The sequence below is a fragment of the Atractosteus spatula genome, chromosome 5 (assembly GCF_055471065.1).
Source record: "Atractosteus spatula isolate fAtrSpa1 chromosome 5, fAtrSpa1.hap1, whole genome shotgun sequence".
NCBI classification, from domain to species: Eukaryota; Metazoa; Chordata; class Actinopteri; order Semionotiformes; family Lepisosteidae; genus Atractosteus; species Atractosteus spatula.
The window spans coordinates 5,952,466-5,970,511 of record NC_142710.1 but is presented as its reverse complement, the minus strand read 5'-3'; the positions used below and the strand labels follow the sequence as shown (position 1 = coordinate 5,970,511).

The 18,046-nt window shown below is 41.0% G+C and overlaps 1 protein-coding gene across 2 annotated transcripts; it reads right to left on the bottom strand.

Moving 5' to 3' along the window:
- Positions 1-8,866: 8,866 nt before the first annotated feature.
- Positions 8,867-18,019, bottom strand: LOC148833686 (SLAM family member 5-like). Of its 2 annotated transcripts, XM_088915637.1 has the most exons (6): positions 17,911-18,016; positions 12,946-13,263; positions 12,447-12,713; positions 11,976-12,107; positions 10,863-10,912; positions 8,867-10,238 (listed from the first exon to the last, which is right to left on the bottom strand). In XM_088915637.1, exons 1-6 carry the CDS (start codon positions 17,948-17,950, stop codon positions 10,044-10,046), a joined length of 1,002 nt encoding a protein of 333 aa, XP_088771763.1. In that variant the 5' UTR covers positions 17,951-18,016; the 3' UTR covers positions 8,867-10,043. The 2 variants fall into 2 exon arrangements, with proteins under 2 accessions (XP_088771763.1, XP_088771764.1); XM_088915638.1 differs by lacking the exon at positions 11,976-12,107 and having other exon boundaries at positions 17,911-18,019.
- Between the last annotated feature and the right edge of the window lie 27 nt (positions 18,020-18,046).

The window sequence follows — 18,046 nt, the reverse complement described above, 5'->3', positions numbered from 1 at the left end:
TATATTCCTGGAGAAATCCTTCCAAGTTCAAGGTTCTGATTAATTATTTTACTTATTGACTAACCCACTCAGTCATTTCCTAACTTTCTCCATGTTCATTTCCTCGCGTTTGTAACAACAGTGATCAGGTGGCCTGAAGAGGCTTCGCATCTAAAGTGTTTTTAGGTCTTCCCACTTTTCCACCTGGAATTAATCTCTATTATTTCCATTGCAACTTACAGCAAATGTGTTTCGTGGGTTAATGATTAGTGACATTGTACTCAGGAGCAACATCGTATGCACAACGTTTGGAATAATTAGTTGCGTGTGGACACAGCTCCTTGCTCAAAGGAAACACACTAAAAACGGATACCATAAAATGTGTTTGCATTCCAGGACTCATTCTTCTGCATTGCGTAAAGGAACAGACTAGATCTGTGATCCACAAAGGAATTTGAATGTTTCTGTAAAATTAATAAATTAATATTCATTTATTTTTTATACATAGCTGAATCGTTTAAGAATCTGTATCATCTTTGCCTGCTCCTCTTGCACTTGACTCAATAACCTACAAAACTGCTCCTTTCAGGAAAAACCTTGAAATGCTGTTTTTTCTCTGCACAAGGCAATGTTTAAGCTACTTGGCCATAGTTTATTTTACACTCTCCTGTCTGCTCTTTTTAAAACTACATTTGTTTCATACAATCATTTGACCACAGCAAAATGTTACCGTATAAAGTCTGAGAGAAATGATAATGAACTCTTTTTAAATATACTTAGTGAAACTAATTCGCAGCTCCCAGAACTCTCATTTATTATGAGAATCAAATCTCGATAAAATGTAAAAACAAGAGAGATCATCCATTCAAAACAAATGTTTGACATCACTCTATATTAATGGAGATGATTCTCTAAAGATGCGTCCCATTTTTACAACTAAAGCATTAACGTTCAATATGAGGACTATTTGAGAATATGATGGTTTAGCAGACTCTTAGCAGTGTATGAGAGATAGTCCTTTGTTTTGAACAGTTATTAAATTGAGCATAATTGAGCATTTTTATGCACATATTTAAGATAAACACTACAAAATCGTGAGGTTTCGTATGGTTATTAATAATTCTTTGAGGTGCAGAATCAGTCTCTTAAGTTTTAAGTTCAGTAACTGTAAAAACGAAAAGGTCTTTTATTAACTTTCTTTCTCATAAGTAATTGTATGTCTTTCTATTTCTAGGTGTCATTACTGACATTCTTCCAGTCGGGCTCTTCAGAGTAAGAGGGGATTCAGCTCATCTGACTGTTCCAGGATACGAGCAGCTGAAATTCTTTTGGATATCATGGACTTTTGGATTCAGTAACATAGTCGAATACACGAAAGACTCAGAACGTGTTTTGCTGTATCCGAAGTATAAAAACAAGGTGCAGTTTAACAAGAAGGATTTCTCTTTACTTATCAATTACCTGGAGGAGGGGGACAATGGTCTTTTTAAGACAGTGGTGATTGATATACTTGGAACTGATAACTGTGGCAGAGTATATTGTATATGTTCGTGGTAAGTGCATTTAACTTTTATTTCTCAGTGAATCATTCATTCTGGGTAATTAATAATATCTATAAGATCAATTTTCTTTCTTGTACATCGTGCATATGCCATATAATGATTCAAAGAGGACATTCACTTCAATAAAATTTGTAAATGGACCACAAGAAACTGTTATGTCAAGGCACAAAAATCTGCTTCGTATGAAGCCTTCAAATTTCTGCACTACACTGCTTGTTTCTCTGTCCTCACAGAGAAGGTGTCCCCACCAGCCCTTCTGGTCAATTCTGAGTCCCCCAAGAGTGAATTCTGCAGCTTCTTAGTCATGTGCTCCACTGATGGAGCCGAGTCTTCTACCTACTCCTGCAGGCAATCTCACTGCACTGAGATCACAGCGAACTACAGCAGGTCCCCTGCTCTGCTCATCGACGTGTCTACGGATGGCAGATCTGTGGTGTGTAACGTCAGCAATCAGGTCAGCTGGAGCATCAGTTCAGTGGCTGTGAGCGACAGCTGTCCATTCACCGCCAGTGGTAAGGGCGAATTCTCAGGATAATAATAATACATTTTGTTTTATATAGCGCCTTTAAAGATGGCTTCTCAAAGCGCTTTACAGAATGACAACAACAATAAATAAAAAGAATACACAAGATAAAACACAATTACAATACACCGAGGAGATCGTGGATGGTGGTATAGTAGGTGCAGAGGGGTACAGAATGGAACCAGTTGTTATTCTTCTAAAGAAGAGGGTTTTGAGTCTGGATTTGAAGGAGTTTAGAGAAGGTGACTCTCTGATATCCTTGGGGAGAGAGTTCCAGAGCTTGGGGGCATAACAGGAGAAGGCCCAGTCACCCATACAATGTAGACAAGCTTGGGGGACAGTTAGGAGACCAGAATTAGAAGAGTGAAGGTTGCGAGGTGGGGAGTAAGGCGATAATAGTTCAGACAGGTACTGAGGTGCCAAGCCATACAGAGCCTTATAGGTGAGCATGAGGCTTTTAAAGTCCACACGGATTTTGACAGGAAGCCAGTGCAAGGACTCCAGGACAGGAGTAATGTGAACACTTGCACTAGACCTGGTCAGGATTCTAGCTGCCGAATTTTGGACATACTGCAGTTTGTTCAATGTAGACTTAGATACCCCAGCGAGTAGAGCATTACAGTAGTCACAAATGTGTTGATAAGCTTTTCAGGCACAGTTAGTGATAACATAGGGCGTAGTCTAGCGATATTTCAGAGGTGAAAAAAAGATGCCCTGCTGCAGAGGCTTAAGCTGCTACGCTAATTTGAACTTGTCCAGTCAATGTTTTGTGACATTAACATTATTTTGTATACATTGTCGTTTATATTATGTGCACACAGAAGTGAATTTGCCTGTTCATTCCTCTTCGTGACTATCACCTGGTTTCTCATTAGTACTTCTTAAAGTCACAAATCTCTAAAGTTACTCTAGTCACCTAAGGGACAAAAAAGGATTGTATAGATTTATAGTCTAGATTATTAGACTAAAAAATTCTTGATTTACATATTTTCACATTTTATGTCGAGCTTTATTTCTTTATTTGAAATGTGATTATACTGCTGTGATTACAGGAGTGCGATTTTTCGCGCATGAAGGGAATTAAATGCACAAAGCTTTGTCATGTAACAGGAGGCCCTCTTGTATAATTAGAGAATGATCTGTGTATCTCAATATGACAGTGTATCAGTCGTGGTGCAGACGTCTATTTTGATCAAAGATTCCCATTAACTAATGTATACAATTTTGTCCCTTTCCTTTCAGACACCTTTACTGGCTTTCCGCTGTGTCTCATGAAGATCATCGTGCTCTCTGTGGGGCTGGTCTTCATGGTGGCAGCTGTTATTGGAGTTCACGTCTGGGTCAGCATTAGATCAAGCTGAGTACATATGAATCAAGCAGCTTACAGAAGCAGAAACACCTGTAGATGCCCCAGACATCATAAAATAAGGCCTGAATTGGAAGCCAACAACCCCATCTCAAGGAATGCCGGCTGTTGTCACGATGGCTACTCCTCCTCTTAAGGGCGCTCCAGCTCTTCCTCGTTTGCCTTACTCCCCGCACCTGTCCCTTGTTTCAGCCTCCTTCCTGTCCCCCTTTAAAAGCCAGACGCAGTCGCCAATCGAGGCTCTGCATCCGATTCCCGCATCGTGCGAGTCCGGGACCTGGATTCGTCTGGCCCTGTTATGCTTTTAACTTTTTGCTCCTGCTCCTGCTTCTGTTCCTGTTCCCCCCTGCCGGTCCCGACCTGGCACCTGGTTTTAATCCCTTGTTTTGGATGGATCACTCAACCATGGACTTTCGCTTTCGTTTGGATTCTCCTTTGGATTTTTTTTAATTGTTTTGCCTCGGCCACACCTCCCTGGATCACCAACACTCTATGGACACGCCCCCCTGTCTTTATTCCCGTCTCCTGCATGACTCCCCCCCCGTGTTTTCTCACTATTCCGGATTGTCGCCCGCATAGGGTCCGAAAAGAACTGCTACCTGACAGCTGTTGTATGTTTTCATTCAAGTTCTTAAACGGTCTGTCCCTCTGTAGGGGTGCAAGGAGTCAAGGAACTGTCCAGTGAAGGTTTGAGATGAGTTTAATACTGATGAAAAAGGCCATTTCCAGAGTCACCCAATTTAAAATTGTAATAAATTATTACAATTTTACAAAAAAGTATCTAAAAATCTTAATTATTGCTTGACACAGAAATTTGTCTAGGATGTACTGTAGAAAACAGACTAGAATCAAGGGCACGAGGTAGAAAAGGAAAGGGGAAGTCAGGTCTAGGGGTCTTACAATTTAAAATTGTAATAAATTTTGGTTACCATATTAAATTATTGCATTCAATTTGAAATTGGTATTTAGGTTCTAGTTCTGTATTTTTTCTTTTTTTAATGGCATCTGTTCTTTTTTTTTTATTTCAAAGGCAGCCAGGACACTAGACTTAACTTCTCCTGGAAATGTGTCTCATAGGTTAATTGTTAATGACTGTATCCAGGAACAAGTTTGTATACACACTGTTGTAATATTTTTCCATCGTGAGTACTTTGTGAGTTCAAACAGCAGCTTACAAGATTGTGAAACAAATTTCACAGCGTGATATAGATGATGCTTCTTCCTCTTTCTCGGAAAATACAGATCAAATGATCAAATTATGAATTAATTTACTAACAATTCTGCCTTTTTGTGATCATTTAGGAAAGAGTTTTGTAGACAAAACCTGAAAATGGAAATCGACAGACGTGCTATTTTAGAATTTTAGAATTACCAGCAGCCAGACATTGAAAAAGATACACAGCTTCTTTTTGACAGTAGACAGTTCTTTTTTCTACAGTGTTATTTTGTAAATTATCAGAATACATAAGGTTAAATATTGCACATTACAACACATTCAGTAAGCAATATAGAAATCTGTAACATATACTCAACAAAAAAATAGTTATTAATAAAATAGTTATTAAATTGCAAAGAGCTTTAAAAGATCAAAAGGAATCTACAACATTTCTAATTGATTGATTGTAAACTGATGCTAACACACGATTATGTAATTACATTCAACTGAAACATTTAATTTAGTCTGTCGTCATTGATGCTGTTGTCTTTTAACATTTCCTGTAGACACTTAAAGACATTCATCATCTCTTTAGTTGCATACAGAAAAAAATATCCTTCGGAATGTAGTTTTTGTCACTTTTAATTTTGATAGATTGCTTACAGTATGGAAGTATTTATCTCACCAAGATGATTTCAGCTCACATGTTCGATTCAATTGGAGTTCTGCTGTTCGATGCGATTGGAGACCAAAATGTTCTCCCTGAAGCCGACACAACCGAACAAAGTGACCAGACTCGTAGGGAATAGAACTGGCCACTGTTCCAGGGCGGAACGGTGGCTCTGTGGCTAAGGATCTGCGCCTGTGGCTAGAGAGTGTCACGACTGTAGTCCCTCCCCCTTAAGGGCGCTCCGGCCCTTTCACTTCGGACTTGATTTTGTGCACCTGTCCCCTGTTTCAGCCCGTTCCCAGTCCACCTTAAAAGCCAGACGCCCACTCAGTTTGGTGCTCTGCTCTGGTTACCTGGAAGCGCCTGGTCCCATTAAGGTTTTAAGTTTCTGTTCCCGTTCCCCCCTGCCGGTTCCGGCCCGGTTCCCTGTTTTTAATCCCCTTTTGTCTTCGTCTCGGATGGACCACCCGGTTTTGGACTTTTGCCTTCGTTTGGATTCCCCCTTGGATTTTCTCCTGGATTGTTTGCCTCGGCCACACCTCCCCCGAACACCAGCGCACCAAGAACACGCCCCCTGTTTTCATCCCCTTTTTCTGCATGACTTTTCCCCCCGTGTTTCTTCACTTTTCCCTGGATCGTGTTATCCGCATAGGGTCCGGAAAGAACTGTCCATTACAGAGAGTTGCCGATTCAAATCCTGTGGCCGGCAGAGGAATCCTACCCCGTTGGGCCCCTGAGCAAGGCCCTTTACCCTAACTGCTCCAGGGGTGCTGTATAAATGGCTGACCCTGCGATCTGACCCCAGGCTTCTCTCTCCCTACCTGTGTGTCTCATGTAGAGCAAGCTGGGGTATGCCAACAGACAAATTCCTAATGCAAGAAATTGTATAGGGCTAACAATGTGATCTGATACTATCTTATAAAACTGTCTTCAGCTAATATAGTGAAATCTATCTGGTTGAGACTTGTAAGTTTCTGCATACTGTACCTGAATGGAGAATGCCAACATGTTAATCAGTAAACCAGTCTTTAGTGAGAACATTTCAACATCTACAGTTCCTTTTTCAAGCACAAACTGTGCTCTGATCTCTGAAATGGGACCCTACCTCTACCCCTTAATGGGATCTAACCTCTAAATGGTGTTCTTACTTTACAAAAAAAAAGTCTGATTTGTGTTCCTAATGATCTCTAGATGACTTTAATATAACAAATCATCTGTTTAACAAATCACAGGTAATTTGCTCCATCCATCCATTTTCTAACCAGTTTATACAATACAGGGTCAAGGGCCAGCCAGAGCCTATCCCAGAAAGCAACAGGTGCAAGGCAGGATACGGCCTGGACGGGACGCCAGTCTATCACAGGGCACACACAGACACATGCACTCACTGCAGGGCCAATTTTCCCAGGAGCCAAGTAACCTACCAGCATGGCTTTGGACTGTGGGAGGAAACAGGAGTACCCAGAGGAAACCCACTCGAACACGGAGAGAACGTGAATCTGACACAGATAGCACCCCAGAAATTGAACCCAACGCCCCAGCACTGTGATGCAAAAATGATAGCTACGTTGCCATTGTGCTGCCCTAAATTGTTCCAAGTATTTAGAAATAATAATGATCCAATAGGTGGGTCAAATTGAATTACCCGTATAACTTACACTGTTTTTTTGGCAAAGCGATCAGAGAGCGTGTTGCCCCCTATCCAACTACCTATCAGACTCTGCACATGGTGGTCCCCCTTTTTACAGCTGGGCAGACGGGAGCAACGGGTACAGTCCCTCATTCAGCAGTGTTGGCAGTGAGGACTCGAACCCACAACCCATGGGTTCAGAAACATCCCCACCACACTACACTGCCTCCATATAGACTTTATAGTGCCCGTGTTATGTCACTGTGTTCACCGATCAGGATGTGGCGACCGGAGAAGATATGTAAATCCACGTGTTAAGGTCACAGCGGTTTGGATGTACAGTCAGCGGTGTCCCAAACCGTTGTCAAAAAAAGCAGAGGCCAAAGCCAATATACCCCAAACAGCTGGTCTTCCGAAAAGAGCGGCCATGAGGCCGAGTGACGTTCTGAGGCAAAAATCAGGAGAGGGCAGTAGGAAGAGGAAAAATTAAGGTCAAAGTCAATCAAAATACTGACTGGCAGACCCACAGACTGACAGACTGACACAGACTGTTACTGTCTGACTGACCGATAGAGTGACAGCAAGGAAGAAAGGAAAGAAGGAAAGAAAGAGACCGCTGAGACTGGCAGGGAAAGAAATCGATGACTGGCCGTTCCACAGCCGGGGAAGCAGGATGATGGCTCCTGCGGTGGTTTCAGGCCGTGCAGTGATACGGCTGGGGTATGAGAGAGGGGTGGTTCAGAGGCCTGCATCCCCCCAGGCATCACAGCCCTGTAAACACTTCAGGTGCTGGAGGTCCCTGCGCTAACCCAGAGTTTCATATGTCTCTGCTGCCACCTAGTGCTTATCTCTCTCAATCAAAATGAAAAGAAAAATTCAGGGGAAATAAGTGAGGTCTGTTTTCTCATAATTATTCCTTTTCATTTTTAGAATTATGGATTTCTCATTTAGTCATAAATATTTAAAATACCTTAGAAAAGCAACAAAAATAGTCAATTAAGTAGTGTCAACGAGCTAAAGGAAAATGCCATGGTTCTCATCCACATTTACTGTAGTCAAAGGAAGGTAATGTGCACAAAAGCACAGTAAGATTATGCAAAAAGAGTCAGAGTTCAGTATTAAATAGTTCTATATGGTAGTACACGTGTGTATATTAAATACAGAGCCTTGCAAAAGTATCCAGACCCTCTAAAAGCTTTCAAATGTTGCTGGATTACAAATGATGACTTGCACGTCTTTTCTCCAATCATTTGTATTGCAAGCATAAAGGTTTTGCAAGGCATTGTACAAAGTGAAACGGTGTGTTTCTTTTCTTCTCTTTTCAGCATGGAATAAACATTTGCTCGCATATGCATATATAATTATATACATTCTGTAGGGAAGAATTTGAATGTACAGTATGTGTACGGCATGATGCTACAATTTGCTCCAGTGACTGGCAGAGTGAGCTGAGACTGTCTGCTTTTGTATTTGAGTGGTTTGAGTTGTGAGATTAAATCTATTCTGACTGATACCTGCGCTTGCTGGTGCCGTATTCGTGTATATGCTGTAGTGTCTATTTTACTAATTGATTTTGACTCTTACAGTTCCGCCAGGCTGATGTGGTGAAAAGGAACTTTGTTCTCAGCTGCCTGATCGGGTTTCACTAAAGGTTTAATGGGGGAAGCAGTAAGGAGCACTTCTGCTGGGCAATCCCCGAGCTGTAGGAAAAGAAAGAGGAACAGCTCGGGTCAATGTACGGATGGGAACTGCACTTCTCCAGACCAAACCACAGAAGACATCTCTGTTTAGAAAACAGGGAATCAAAACTGTTGAGCTTGCAAAGCCGGAAAAAAGATGAAGCAAACTCGACAAACAGACAGCAGAAATCACAGTCATCCTTACAGCTTGCTGCGTTACTCCCTGCCTGGCCCCACCTTAGGGTTTAACACCAAAAAAGACCTTTTAATAATCAGCCGGCATCCCAAGGGATTGCTAACGTTTGTTAGAAAAATATTTTATTTTTATAAAGTAAAAAGACATATGTGATAAACAGGGGAAGAGGAATAAATATAAGTCTCTTGACAAAAAAAATAAAATCTTTTCTTAACTTTGTAGGCTTTGGTACTATAGCTGTATTCAGTAGCACAGACTCTATTAGTTCCACCGGTATGGGAATGTCCTAATGTAGGATACTACTGACACGCTGTCCATAAGGCGCGTTGTGACTGTGGATTTCTCCCTTCTGAGTGGACTTTTCAGCTTTCAGGTCTTCGGTTCTCTGTGGCTTTTCCCTGTCCCCTGGGTAATTAAAGTGCAGCTGCAAAAATTGTGACAGTGATGCAGTTCTGGTGAACCACAACACGGTTTAAAGAAATACTGCATAGAAATAGCAGTATGTATCATTCAGTTAAAGTCACAGTGAAAGCATTTACTGTACATTCTGGCATCTGCATTTGTGTTATTAGTAATTTAAGGGGTAAAGTTTCTAGATCAAATTTATCCCTATGTTTTTGGATGTTGTCCAACACAACTATTAACGGGAAGTCAGCACAAATGCTTTTCTTGACAAGATGAAAAGTATTCCCAAATAGGGTTCTGTCCTCCCAGAGAACCCCACAGATATAGTCAAAGCAATCTTAAAGAATTGCAACATCAGTGGAACGTCCGGGGATATAGTCAAAGCAAATTTAAAGATCAATGGAAGTTCCGGGGAGAATATGCTGTTCGATCAAACCAAATGGCGGACGAATCAGGGAGGAAGAGTGTTGGGGTCACCATGATCGGACTTTGCAGAGCACAAGCAGTTATCTCCCGCAGTGACACCTGTCCCACCAGCCAGAGGGTGTGTGGATCCCTTATTGGTTTGATCTCTCACTAATGGAAGAGAATTACTCTTCACAATGCAGATGGTGCCATGATGTGTGACAGTGATCATCCCTGGCCTTCTTCATCACATGCTCTATTCTGCAGTGTTCCCACTTGTACATTAAAGCACAGATATACTCCTCTTCATCAGATGTGAAACAACTTGGCAGGTCTGGTCTGGACAGACTACATACCTGATGCTATTATACTGCCATCCCAGTTTTGGTATATTCCTTAAGGCACTAGGAATTTCCCAGCACCACAACCTGGTCAAGAGAGTATCGTCACCTCCAGGAACTAAGCAGCTGTGTCACTCAGTAGCGTTGCTTGACTCAGTACTCTGGATGAGGACTGCATGGCTGTCTCTTTTATTAAATTTCTGCACGGTGCTGTATATACTTCTGAGATCTGATTCCGGGCTCTGTGGTTTTCCAATGTATGTGTTCCCCTGCATCACATCATACACAGTCTGAATTCCAGAGGAGGGGAGGTTCCCAGGTCTTTCCTGCAAAAAAGACAACCCAAAAGAAACCCTTTAGCCAAAAAAATGAGGACAATGTGACTCAAATTCTTTCTAATCTAGAAATCTGCTGTCTTCTGTCCTGATTTACCCAGCCAACTGCGCGGTAAATGTGAACAGCCAGAAGAATCCAGGGAGAGAGTCACGGATGGCACTCGTTTGAGGCACAGAGGCAGAGGAGCTCAGAAAGAGCGGCTTGGAGCTCAGCTGTCAACCGTGCCACTAGGGCAGAGTGGGCTCCTGTCAGCTGGTGTGTCCTTCATTTACTGTACAACAGCGCCCCCATGTGGCTGGCCCCGCTCATGAACAAATAAGCACTGTAAATAAGAGTCACATAACTCTTCCAAGCAGGGGTATCCGATCCTGATGCTGGAGTGCTGGTTTTTAGCTGTAAAGGGCAGCACCCGATGTTATCAAGCAAGTCCCATTAAAGCCATTAACATGATGAGCTGGAATAAAGCACTTGCAGACACACTGGCCCTTTAGAACCTAACAACTGAGCAACCATGCTGCCCAATACTTCTAATAATATATATATTTTGGTTTTCTTATAAAAAGTTTTTCAAATCTAGTCTGGGGAGAAGGTTCTGATGATAGTAACAACATTACCTGCCCATTGTTCTTCACTGTTTCATAAATGCTGCTGCTTTGCTCTGGGTCTATTCACACAAAAAGAGAGAGGTCATTGAATTTGTATTAAATATTAGAAACTCTGTGTGAGAAACAAGGACTTTTTGTAGAAATACCCCCCATAACCCCAAACAGCTTTGACATCAGGGTTCTATTTTTTTCATCAAAAATGGAGACAGTCTTTCCAAGTAGGGAACTTCACAACTCTAGTCTTTGGGGTTCAGACTCCAGCAGGTTTTCTCTGTTTCCTTAAGTCATAAACAGCTCTTCACCTGAGAAAAATGTTGAACTGATACAGTTAAGATAAAACAGGACCAAACCCCAAGATCTAGTGCTCAAGGACTCCTTTTTTAAAGTGTAATCACTTTTGTTTGTATTAAAGAGTTTGGTTCTTAAAAAGCTTAGGGACATATGACAGGGAATAACGATACAGTAATTAAGTGAAATCAAATACTGTCATATGTATTTGTCACCGCTTTCACAATTAGACAGCACTTAAAAATGGGATTTTTTTCAAACAAGACTACAGCTATTGAAATATGCAATGTTTTAGGAAAATATGTATTTCTTGTATTACAAAACAAAGGAAAATGAAAAAGCTTTCTTTCGAAAAGTATCTTGATCTCATTTGATCACTTGGATTAAATCAGGTTTTTTTTACAAACACTGTTAAATTCTCAAGACTGTATTTAGCTTCCAGAATGTTCGTGAAATGAAAATCATGTTACCGTCATATGTATTTTCGAAAAGCCCATGTGATACACATGGTTACGAGGGAAAGTTAAGAGACAAAAATCACCAGTGCATGCATGACTACATTCCCTAAAGAGACATGACTGTGTATAGTACATTCTGTACTTTCCTGTTGTAATCCCAACCAATTGAAAGCCTACAGAATCATGCACGAAATATCACCCACTTCTGGAAAGTCCAAGTCCTCTGTTCTTCATGTGCTGGAGCAGATCTAACAGGTTTATTGACCATAGCAACATCTAGATCTCTGATACTGATGTGCAGGAGCCCAAAGGAGTATTTGGCAACATGTCTGTCTCTAGTTCTATTGCCTGTTGAATTTGACTATAGAATGAATACCTGTATTTGTTTTGCTGAACTTTTTGAACTTTACTGTAGCGCAGATGCACATTAAGATGACGATGATGAGGAGGATGATGACCAGGGTTATGCTGATGATGATGATTTGAGAGATGAAATTCTTTTTCTCGCCTGGAACGACGGGTTAATCTCATCAGTGACAGCACAAACGAAGGGAACAGGCTTGATTAGAACAAAATGATGTGTCAGGCAAAACGTGAATTTTAGAAGACATAAAATTTTAGAAGACATAAAAAGTCTTCCACCAGACACTTACTAGTGCTATCACACTTGTGCTGTCACTCTTACGTGTGCCATCGTGCTTAATTGTACTGTTAAACTTACTTATGTTATCATACCTACGTGTGCTATCATGCTTGCTTGTGCTATCATACCTACGTGTGCTATCATGCTTACTTGTGCTATCATACCTACGTGTGCTATCATGCTTGCTTGTACTGTCACACTTACTTGTGCAGGAGTCTTTTAGTGCCACAGATGTGGTATTCCAGCTGACTTTGTTGCTTGCATTACACACAATGGCACCGCCGTCCAGAGAGACATCGATTTGCAGGCCTGAAGCTTTGGTGTAATTCTCCAAAACCGCATGACAACTAAACTGATTGCAGGAGTAGGTTGCCCAGACCTCTCTACCAATGGAGCATGTTACTGATACATTGCAGGAATGGCTTATGTTAGAAATGGAATTCACCAGTAGTTCTGGGGTGCGCACTTTCTCTGAAACAGAAATACTGAAAGCTCAAGCATACTTAAAAGTAACCGTTGTATGAATAAGCAGACATAAAGGGACTGTAAATACAATCAGACAGAAATTACAATCTAGATACAAAATGTGCCTTCTTAGCACTAGGCAAAATAAGGCAACCTTGGGTACTGTATGGACAGGACCAATAAGGTTTCTGCATCAGTGTTCCAAAGTCAAGCAAAATAAGAAGCTGAAGACATGTACCTTGTATAACTATGCTGTACTCTGCCACAGTTGTATCAATTCCATTTATATCAATCATTACTGCTTTAAAAATCCCGTTGTTCCCCTCCTCCAGGTGACCAATGCGTAAAGAGTAATCCTTCTTGTCAAACTGCACCCTATTTTTATATTTTGGGTAAAACAAAACAGAGTCTGTGTCGTTTGTGTATTCCACTATGTTATTGTTTCCAGACTTCCATGATATTCTGATGAATTTTAGCTGCTTGTGTCCTGGAACAGTCAGAAGAACTGACTCCCCTTTCAATCTGACGAGCTCTTGAGGAACCATAGCAACAACACCTGCAAATGGAAAGAAACATATTAACCAATAATTTGGGGCGTTTTCGATTATTTTGTCTTTGTCATAAACACAGTATCAGTTTCAGGTCTTTTACAGGCATTCACTGAATTGTGTCTCTCAAAGGTTTAGCATAATTAATACACAATTCATTATTAGCTAGTTTTAGAACTCATTTTTAGAGTTTTAGCTGTTAACACCAAAGGGGAGTAAACTCCCTACTTACTTCAGGTACACTTTCCACACAACTTTACATAGGACACAATTTCCATACGTCGAAAAGGCACTCTTACTCTTAAAACCTTCACACTGACCACTGTTGTCATTATTATTACAAGAGGACAGTGATAATATTGCAATAAAATGAAGATATTACAATATTATTATTATTATTACAGTACACCATGCAGTAATTTAATAAGAAAACTGAACTTTTCAAGTGTAGTCGGCAAATATTCACAACACCAGCATTTTGTTCAGCCACTACAAAAAGGGTGACACTGTGGAAAAACACAGTGGAAATTAATTCCGACAAGTGAAGACGCACACAGGGGAACGTGGAACAAGCCCGAGACTGCACACAGCTTTTTACAAAAAGTCGGCTTTATGGAAGCTGGTGAGTAAGTGTAGTCGCCAAAGAGCTCGCCTGTGTTCTAAAATTTGATAGCTGTCAAAGTTCAGTTTCATTTAGAGATCAACCAACTAAATGCAAACACCAGGCGCTGAGTGAAGGTAAAGCTTCTTAAATATCTCGTTTTAACCTCATTCAGACAACCTTAGAAGACAGCAACCTTCTACATTTGGTTTTTTTTATTCAGGGCCTCCATGGTGCATGTTGGCACAGTTTAGATTTGGCCCTTCTGTGTTTCGCACTTTTTTTAAGTCCCTTCAATTTTCGGCAGATTTTCTGTGGGGAAGTGGCTTCTGAACAAGACTCTTTCTAAAGATCAGTCCCACTCGGCATCGTGTGCCTCTGCGGACAAGATCTTGAGGTAACACAGACAGACCCCCGGCCTTCTGAGAAGGACCAAGAAATGTGTTGTGAAAACGCGGGAAGAAAAGGGAGCCTTAACTTCATGAGACACAGCTTCCCGTGGATGAGTAGATGGTCACCCATGCTATCAAGGTTATAACTTGATGTCTGCTTTTAGAAATGAACTAATTGCACCATATTAACAGCCCCAGCAAGACCACCAAGCTACATAGGAAATGTCGATTTTTCCCCTCAAGCTTCCTGTTGACAGCTATGCAGCCTTTGTAGTTCATTTTTGCAAAAAGTGTGAAAGACCCTTTGTCTTCTGATATTGCTGCATGCTGTGCTCTCTTCCTTGATCACTAACAGGCTGAGTCTAAATAATCTAAAAAACACAAAATGGTCTAAATAAGAAACCTAGAAGCTGAAAACGCTTTACACGGTGATATTGAGCAAAGAATCGTATTTATTAAAAGTTTGGGGAAGACCTAGATTTTCCCCATTGCAAACCCTTAAATTTCGTATCATGTAGTTTATTGACATTTACTTTTTTGTCAATGGCTCACAAAAAAGACACGCGTACCTTAACATACAAAATGCAGGTCGCTGTAAACCATATCTGTAGGAGCAAAGAGCAGTCTTGTCCAGTCAAGGAAATGAATATCTTAGCCATGGCAAGATCTAGCATTTGTGTTTGTTTAAACCAGTATTTTACAACCATCACTACAAAATCCACTATTTGATGTCCATTTTCCATTGAGACAGCACAGAGAATGCTGTGAGAAGGTGACCAAAAACTTAACCATCATGGGACCAGTTTTGACATAACACAGAAGTAGTAAATGTTTAATTCCAGTTGGACATTTAATAATAATAATAATAATAATAATATACTTTCTATGTATACATTCTGTTCTGCAGCATCACATGAAACTGTGAAAACATAATTAATTGATTTATTAAGGTACAGGCTGGCACAGTGGAACATTGCTGCCCTGCAGTGCTGGGGCCCCGGGTTCGATTGCTGGGGTGCAGTCTGTGTGGAGTTTGCATGTTCCCCCTCAGTTTGCCTGAGTTTTCCTCTGGGTGCTGCGGTTTCCTCTCGAAGTACGAAGACATGCTGGTGGGTAAACTAGCTTCTGGGAACATGGACCCTGGTGCGAGTGTGAGTGTGAGCTGTCTGTGTCTGTGTGTGCCCTGCGAGGGACAGGGGTCCCGTTCAGGGGGTATCCTGTTGGTGCCGGGATAGACTCCGGCTCCCCTGCAACCCTGAATTGGATGAATTGGTGAGAATGTGGAGGAATGGATTAAGATAAAGAAGGGCCTAGCTCCCCCCAGGATGGGAATTTACTAACCCCGACATTCAGTAAATTATGTCCCAGGTTTCCGATAAGCATGCTATTCAATGTACATTGGGTAACATGATACATTTTTGCGGGAAATCACAGCACAAGCCTTTCGGTTCTGCCTTCATAGTTCTGCAATGGTTTTTTTATTCAAACGAGCAGAAGAGAAACTCCCTTTGGTCACCCCAGGAGAACTGCTGAAACCAAGGGCTGCCCCACAGTTACACTTCTGCATTCAAATTCGCATGTGTGAGGCAGAAATAAAAGGAGAAGAGTAATTATTTTGTAAAAATCATTCTTCCCCCTCGACACCTACTTTTCATGTTATTTTCTGGAGCAGGGGACCACGATCCTGGTCCTGGGGACCTCAGATGGATGTAACTGACTGTTCACCCAGTAAATCCCACTACAGCTCTGGCAAGCACTTAAGCTTCTGTACCAGGGAGCTGGAACTTTTAAATAACTTAGGAAACGTAGCAGAAAGGCAACAGTCAACAGATTTAACAGCTGGAAATGAATTAAGAGCTGAAGAACTTGCCCGTGATTGCGTTAGTCAGAGAATTCTGAGAAATGTATTAATAGAGATACCATTGATCTTTAAATAATTTAGTCAGTCACATCTCTGCCAGCACCATGTGGGTGACTTTGCTGCTATCTGGAATGACTGAAACATTAAGCTCTTCACCCTTACGTTTATTTATGTGTTAATTTTTGTTGCAGTAAAACTTGCGGGGTAGGCTCATCGACAGGTCGCAGAGCCACTTAAGTTACATAGCTGGTCAAATCATTTCATTAACTGCATTCTCTGTAGGGCTTCTAACTATTTAAGTTAGAAGGAGCTTCTCCGTTATTTGGAGATAATGTACCTTCAATCGAGTGAATGCATGTCTTCACTGCTGGGAAGGACCTGACAAAACCTCTAACACACGTGAAATTTCAAAAAGAGGTTAAATCGCTTGGTAGACTTTGAACACAGAGAACACAGAGACTTTGTGACTTTCAGGGTACTGAGTTTGAGACACCTGTCACTAGAGCTCCAGCCTCAGAGCTCCCGTGATTGCAGAGTTTTCATCCTACCCAAGATCTTAATCGAAATCTCGAATCTAGGTTTACTGGACCAAACATCAAAATAGGTCTAAAATGGAGTCAAGCCACACATTGCAAAACGTTCAAGAAACAGAACGAAGATACTAAGGTCTTTTTTTCCACAAAAAACTCTGTCTAGTTGAGCATCCCTAAAGTCTACTCTGAAGATCCACAGCACCTTGTTTTTCATTGTGGCCGAGCCAGTTAATTATTCAATTGGGTTAATTGAGCCCTTTTTGCAGGACTAAGCCTGTAGTTGATAACTAGGAGCCCTGTAACAGCTGCCTGATTACAGAATCAAGACCTGGAGAGGAGGAACAGTGCATTGCATAGCTTCGCCGTCCTATAAAGAGCGACGTTTTAGAAAGGTGAATTCTTTAGAGATGTGAGTTCTTCAGTCGACATTTCAAAATGACTCATTTAAACATACTCCTATAGGGTAGATCACTATTTCAAAAGAGATTGTAATAATTTTGGGATTACTGTGCTGCCATTGTTAACTTGAGTCAGAAATCAGCAACCTCCAGCACTAAATTATTCACCCCCAGTGGGGTAAAGTATTTTGAATTGCTTTTTGTCCAGAAAGATTGGAAAAATGGTGGTATTAAGTTTAACTTACTTTTTAGGTAGATATTTGTATACTAATCGCTCTCAATTCTGCAAACATAAATCAATGCAAAACATAAATGGATTTAAAACGTTTTTTTTTTACTTTACAAATACAAAATTATGTGCTCACAACACCATCAGGTCTCTTTTAATCGTCTGATAACTTTTGAGTCTTCCGATTCTTTTTTCTAATGAAGTTTATATGGGTATATAGTCACTCTGCCTATGTGAAAAAACGTTGGATTTTAAACATGATTCTTACTGTATCTGGACAGTAAAATAAGTAAAATTAAGTACATTAGTTTTTATACAGCAGTTACACCACAGTGGAGTGTCAGGTCTCGGGAAATATGCAAGTTTGCCATTGTCTGTCCTTGATTATAGCGTGTACTTATCTCCCTTTGAGCTTCCTGAATTTTGACTGACTGGTTTACCAACCAAGAGCTCAGACTCTCTCAAAACCATTAAATTAATAAAGTCAGCGAATGAGACACTGTTCGAAGCCAAACACGGCTACATCAACATATACGTAGGCATCTTGTCGTGTCTGGCACATTTTACAGAAGTGTTTTTTTTTCGTCTAAAGATGTGATTTTAGTAAAAAAACAATTCACAGAAAAGAAGGTTTACGGTACCTGTGAATCGAAGGATCATAAGCAGCGATAGAAAGCGCATTGTGTTCCAGTCAGACGTCCCAGCTTAGTGACAACTACAAGCAATAAAAAAGTACTATCGTTTCTTCTGTAGGGGCTGCAGACTGTTCCGGGTGTG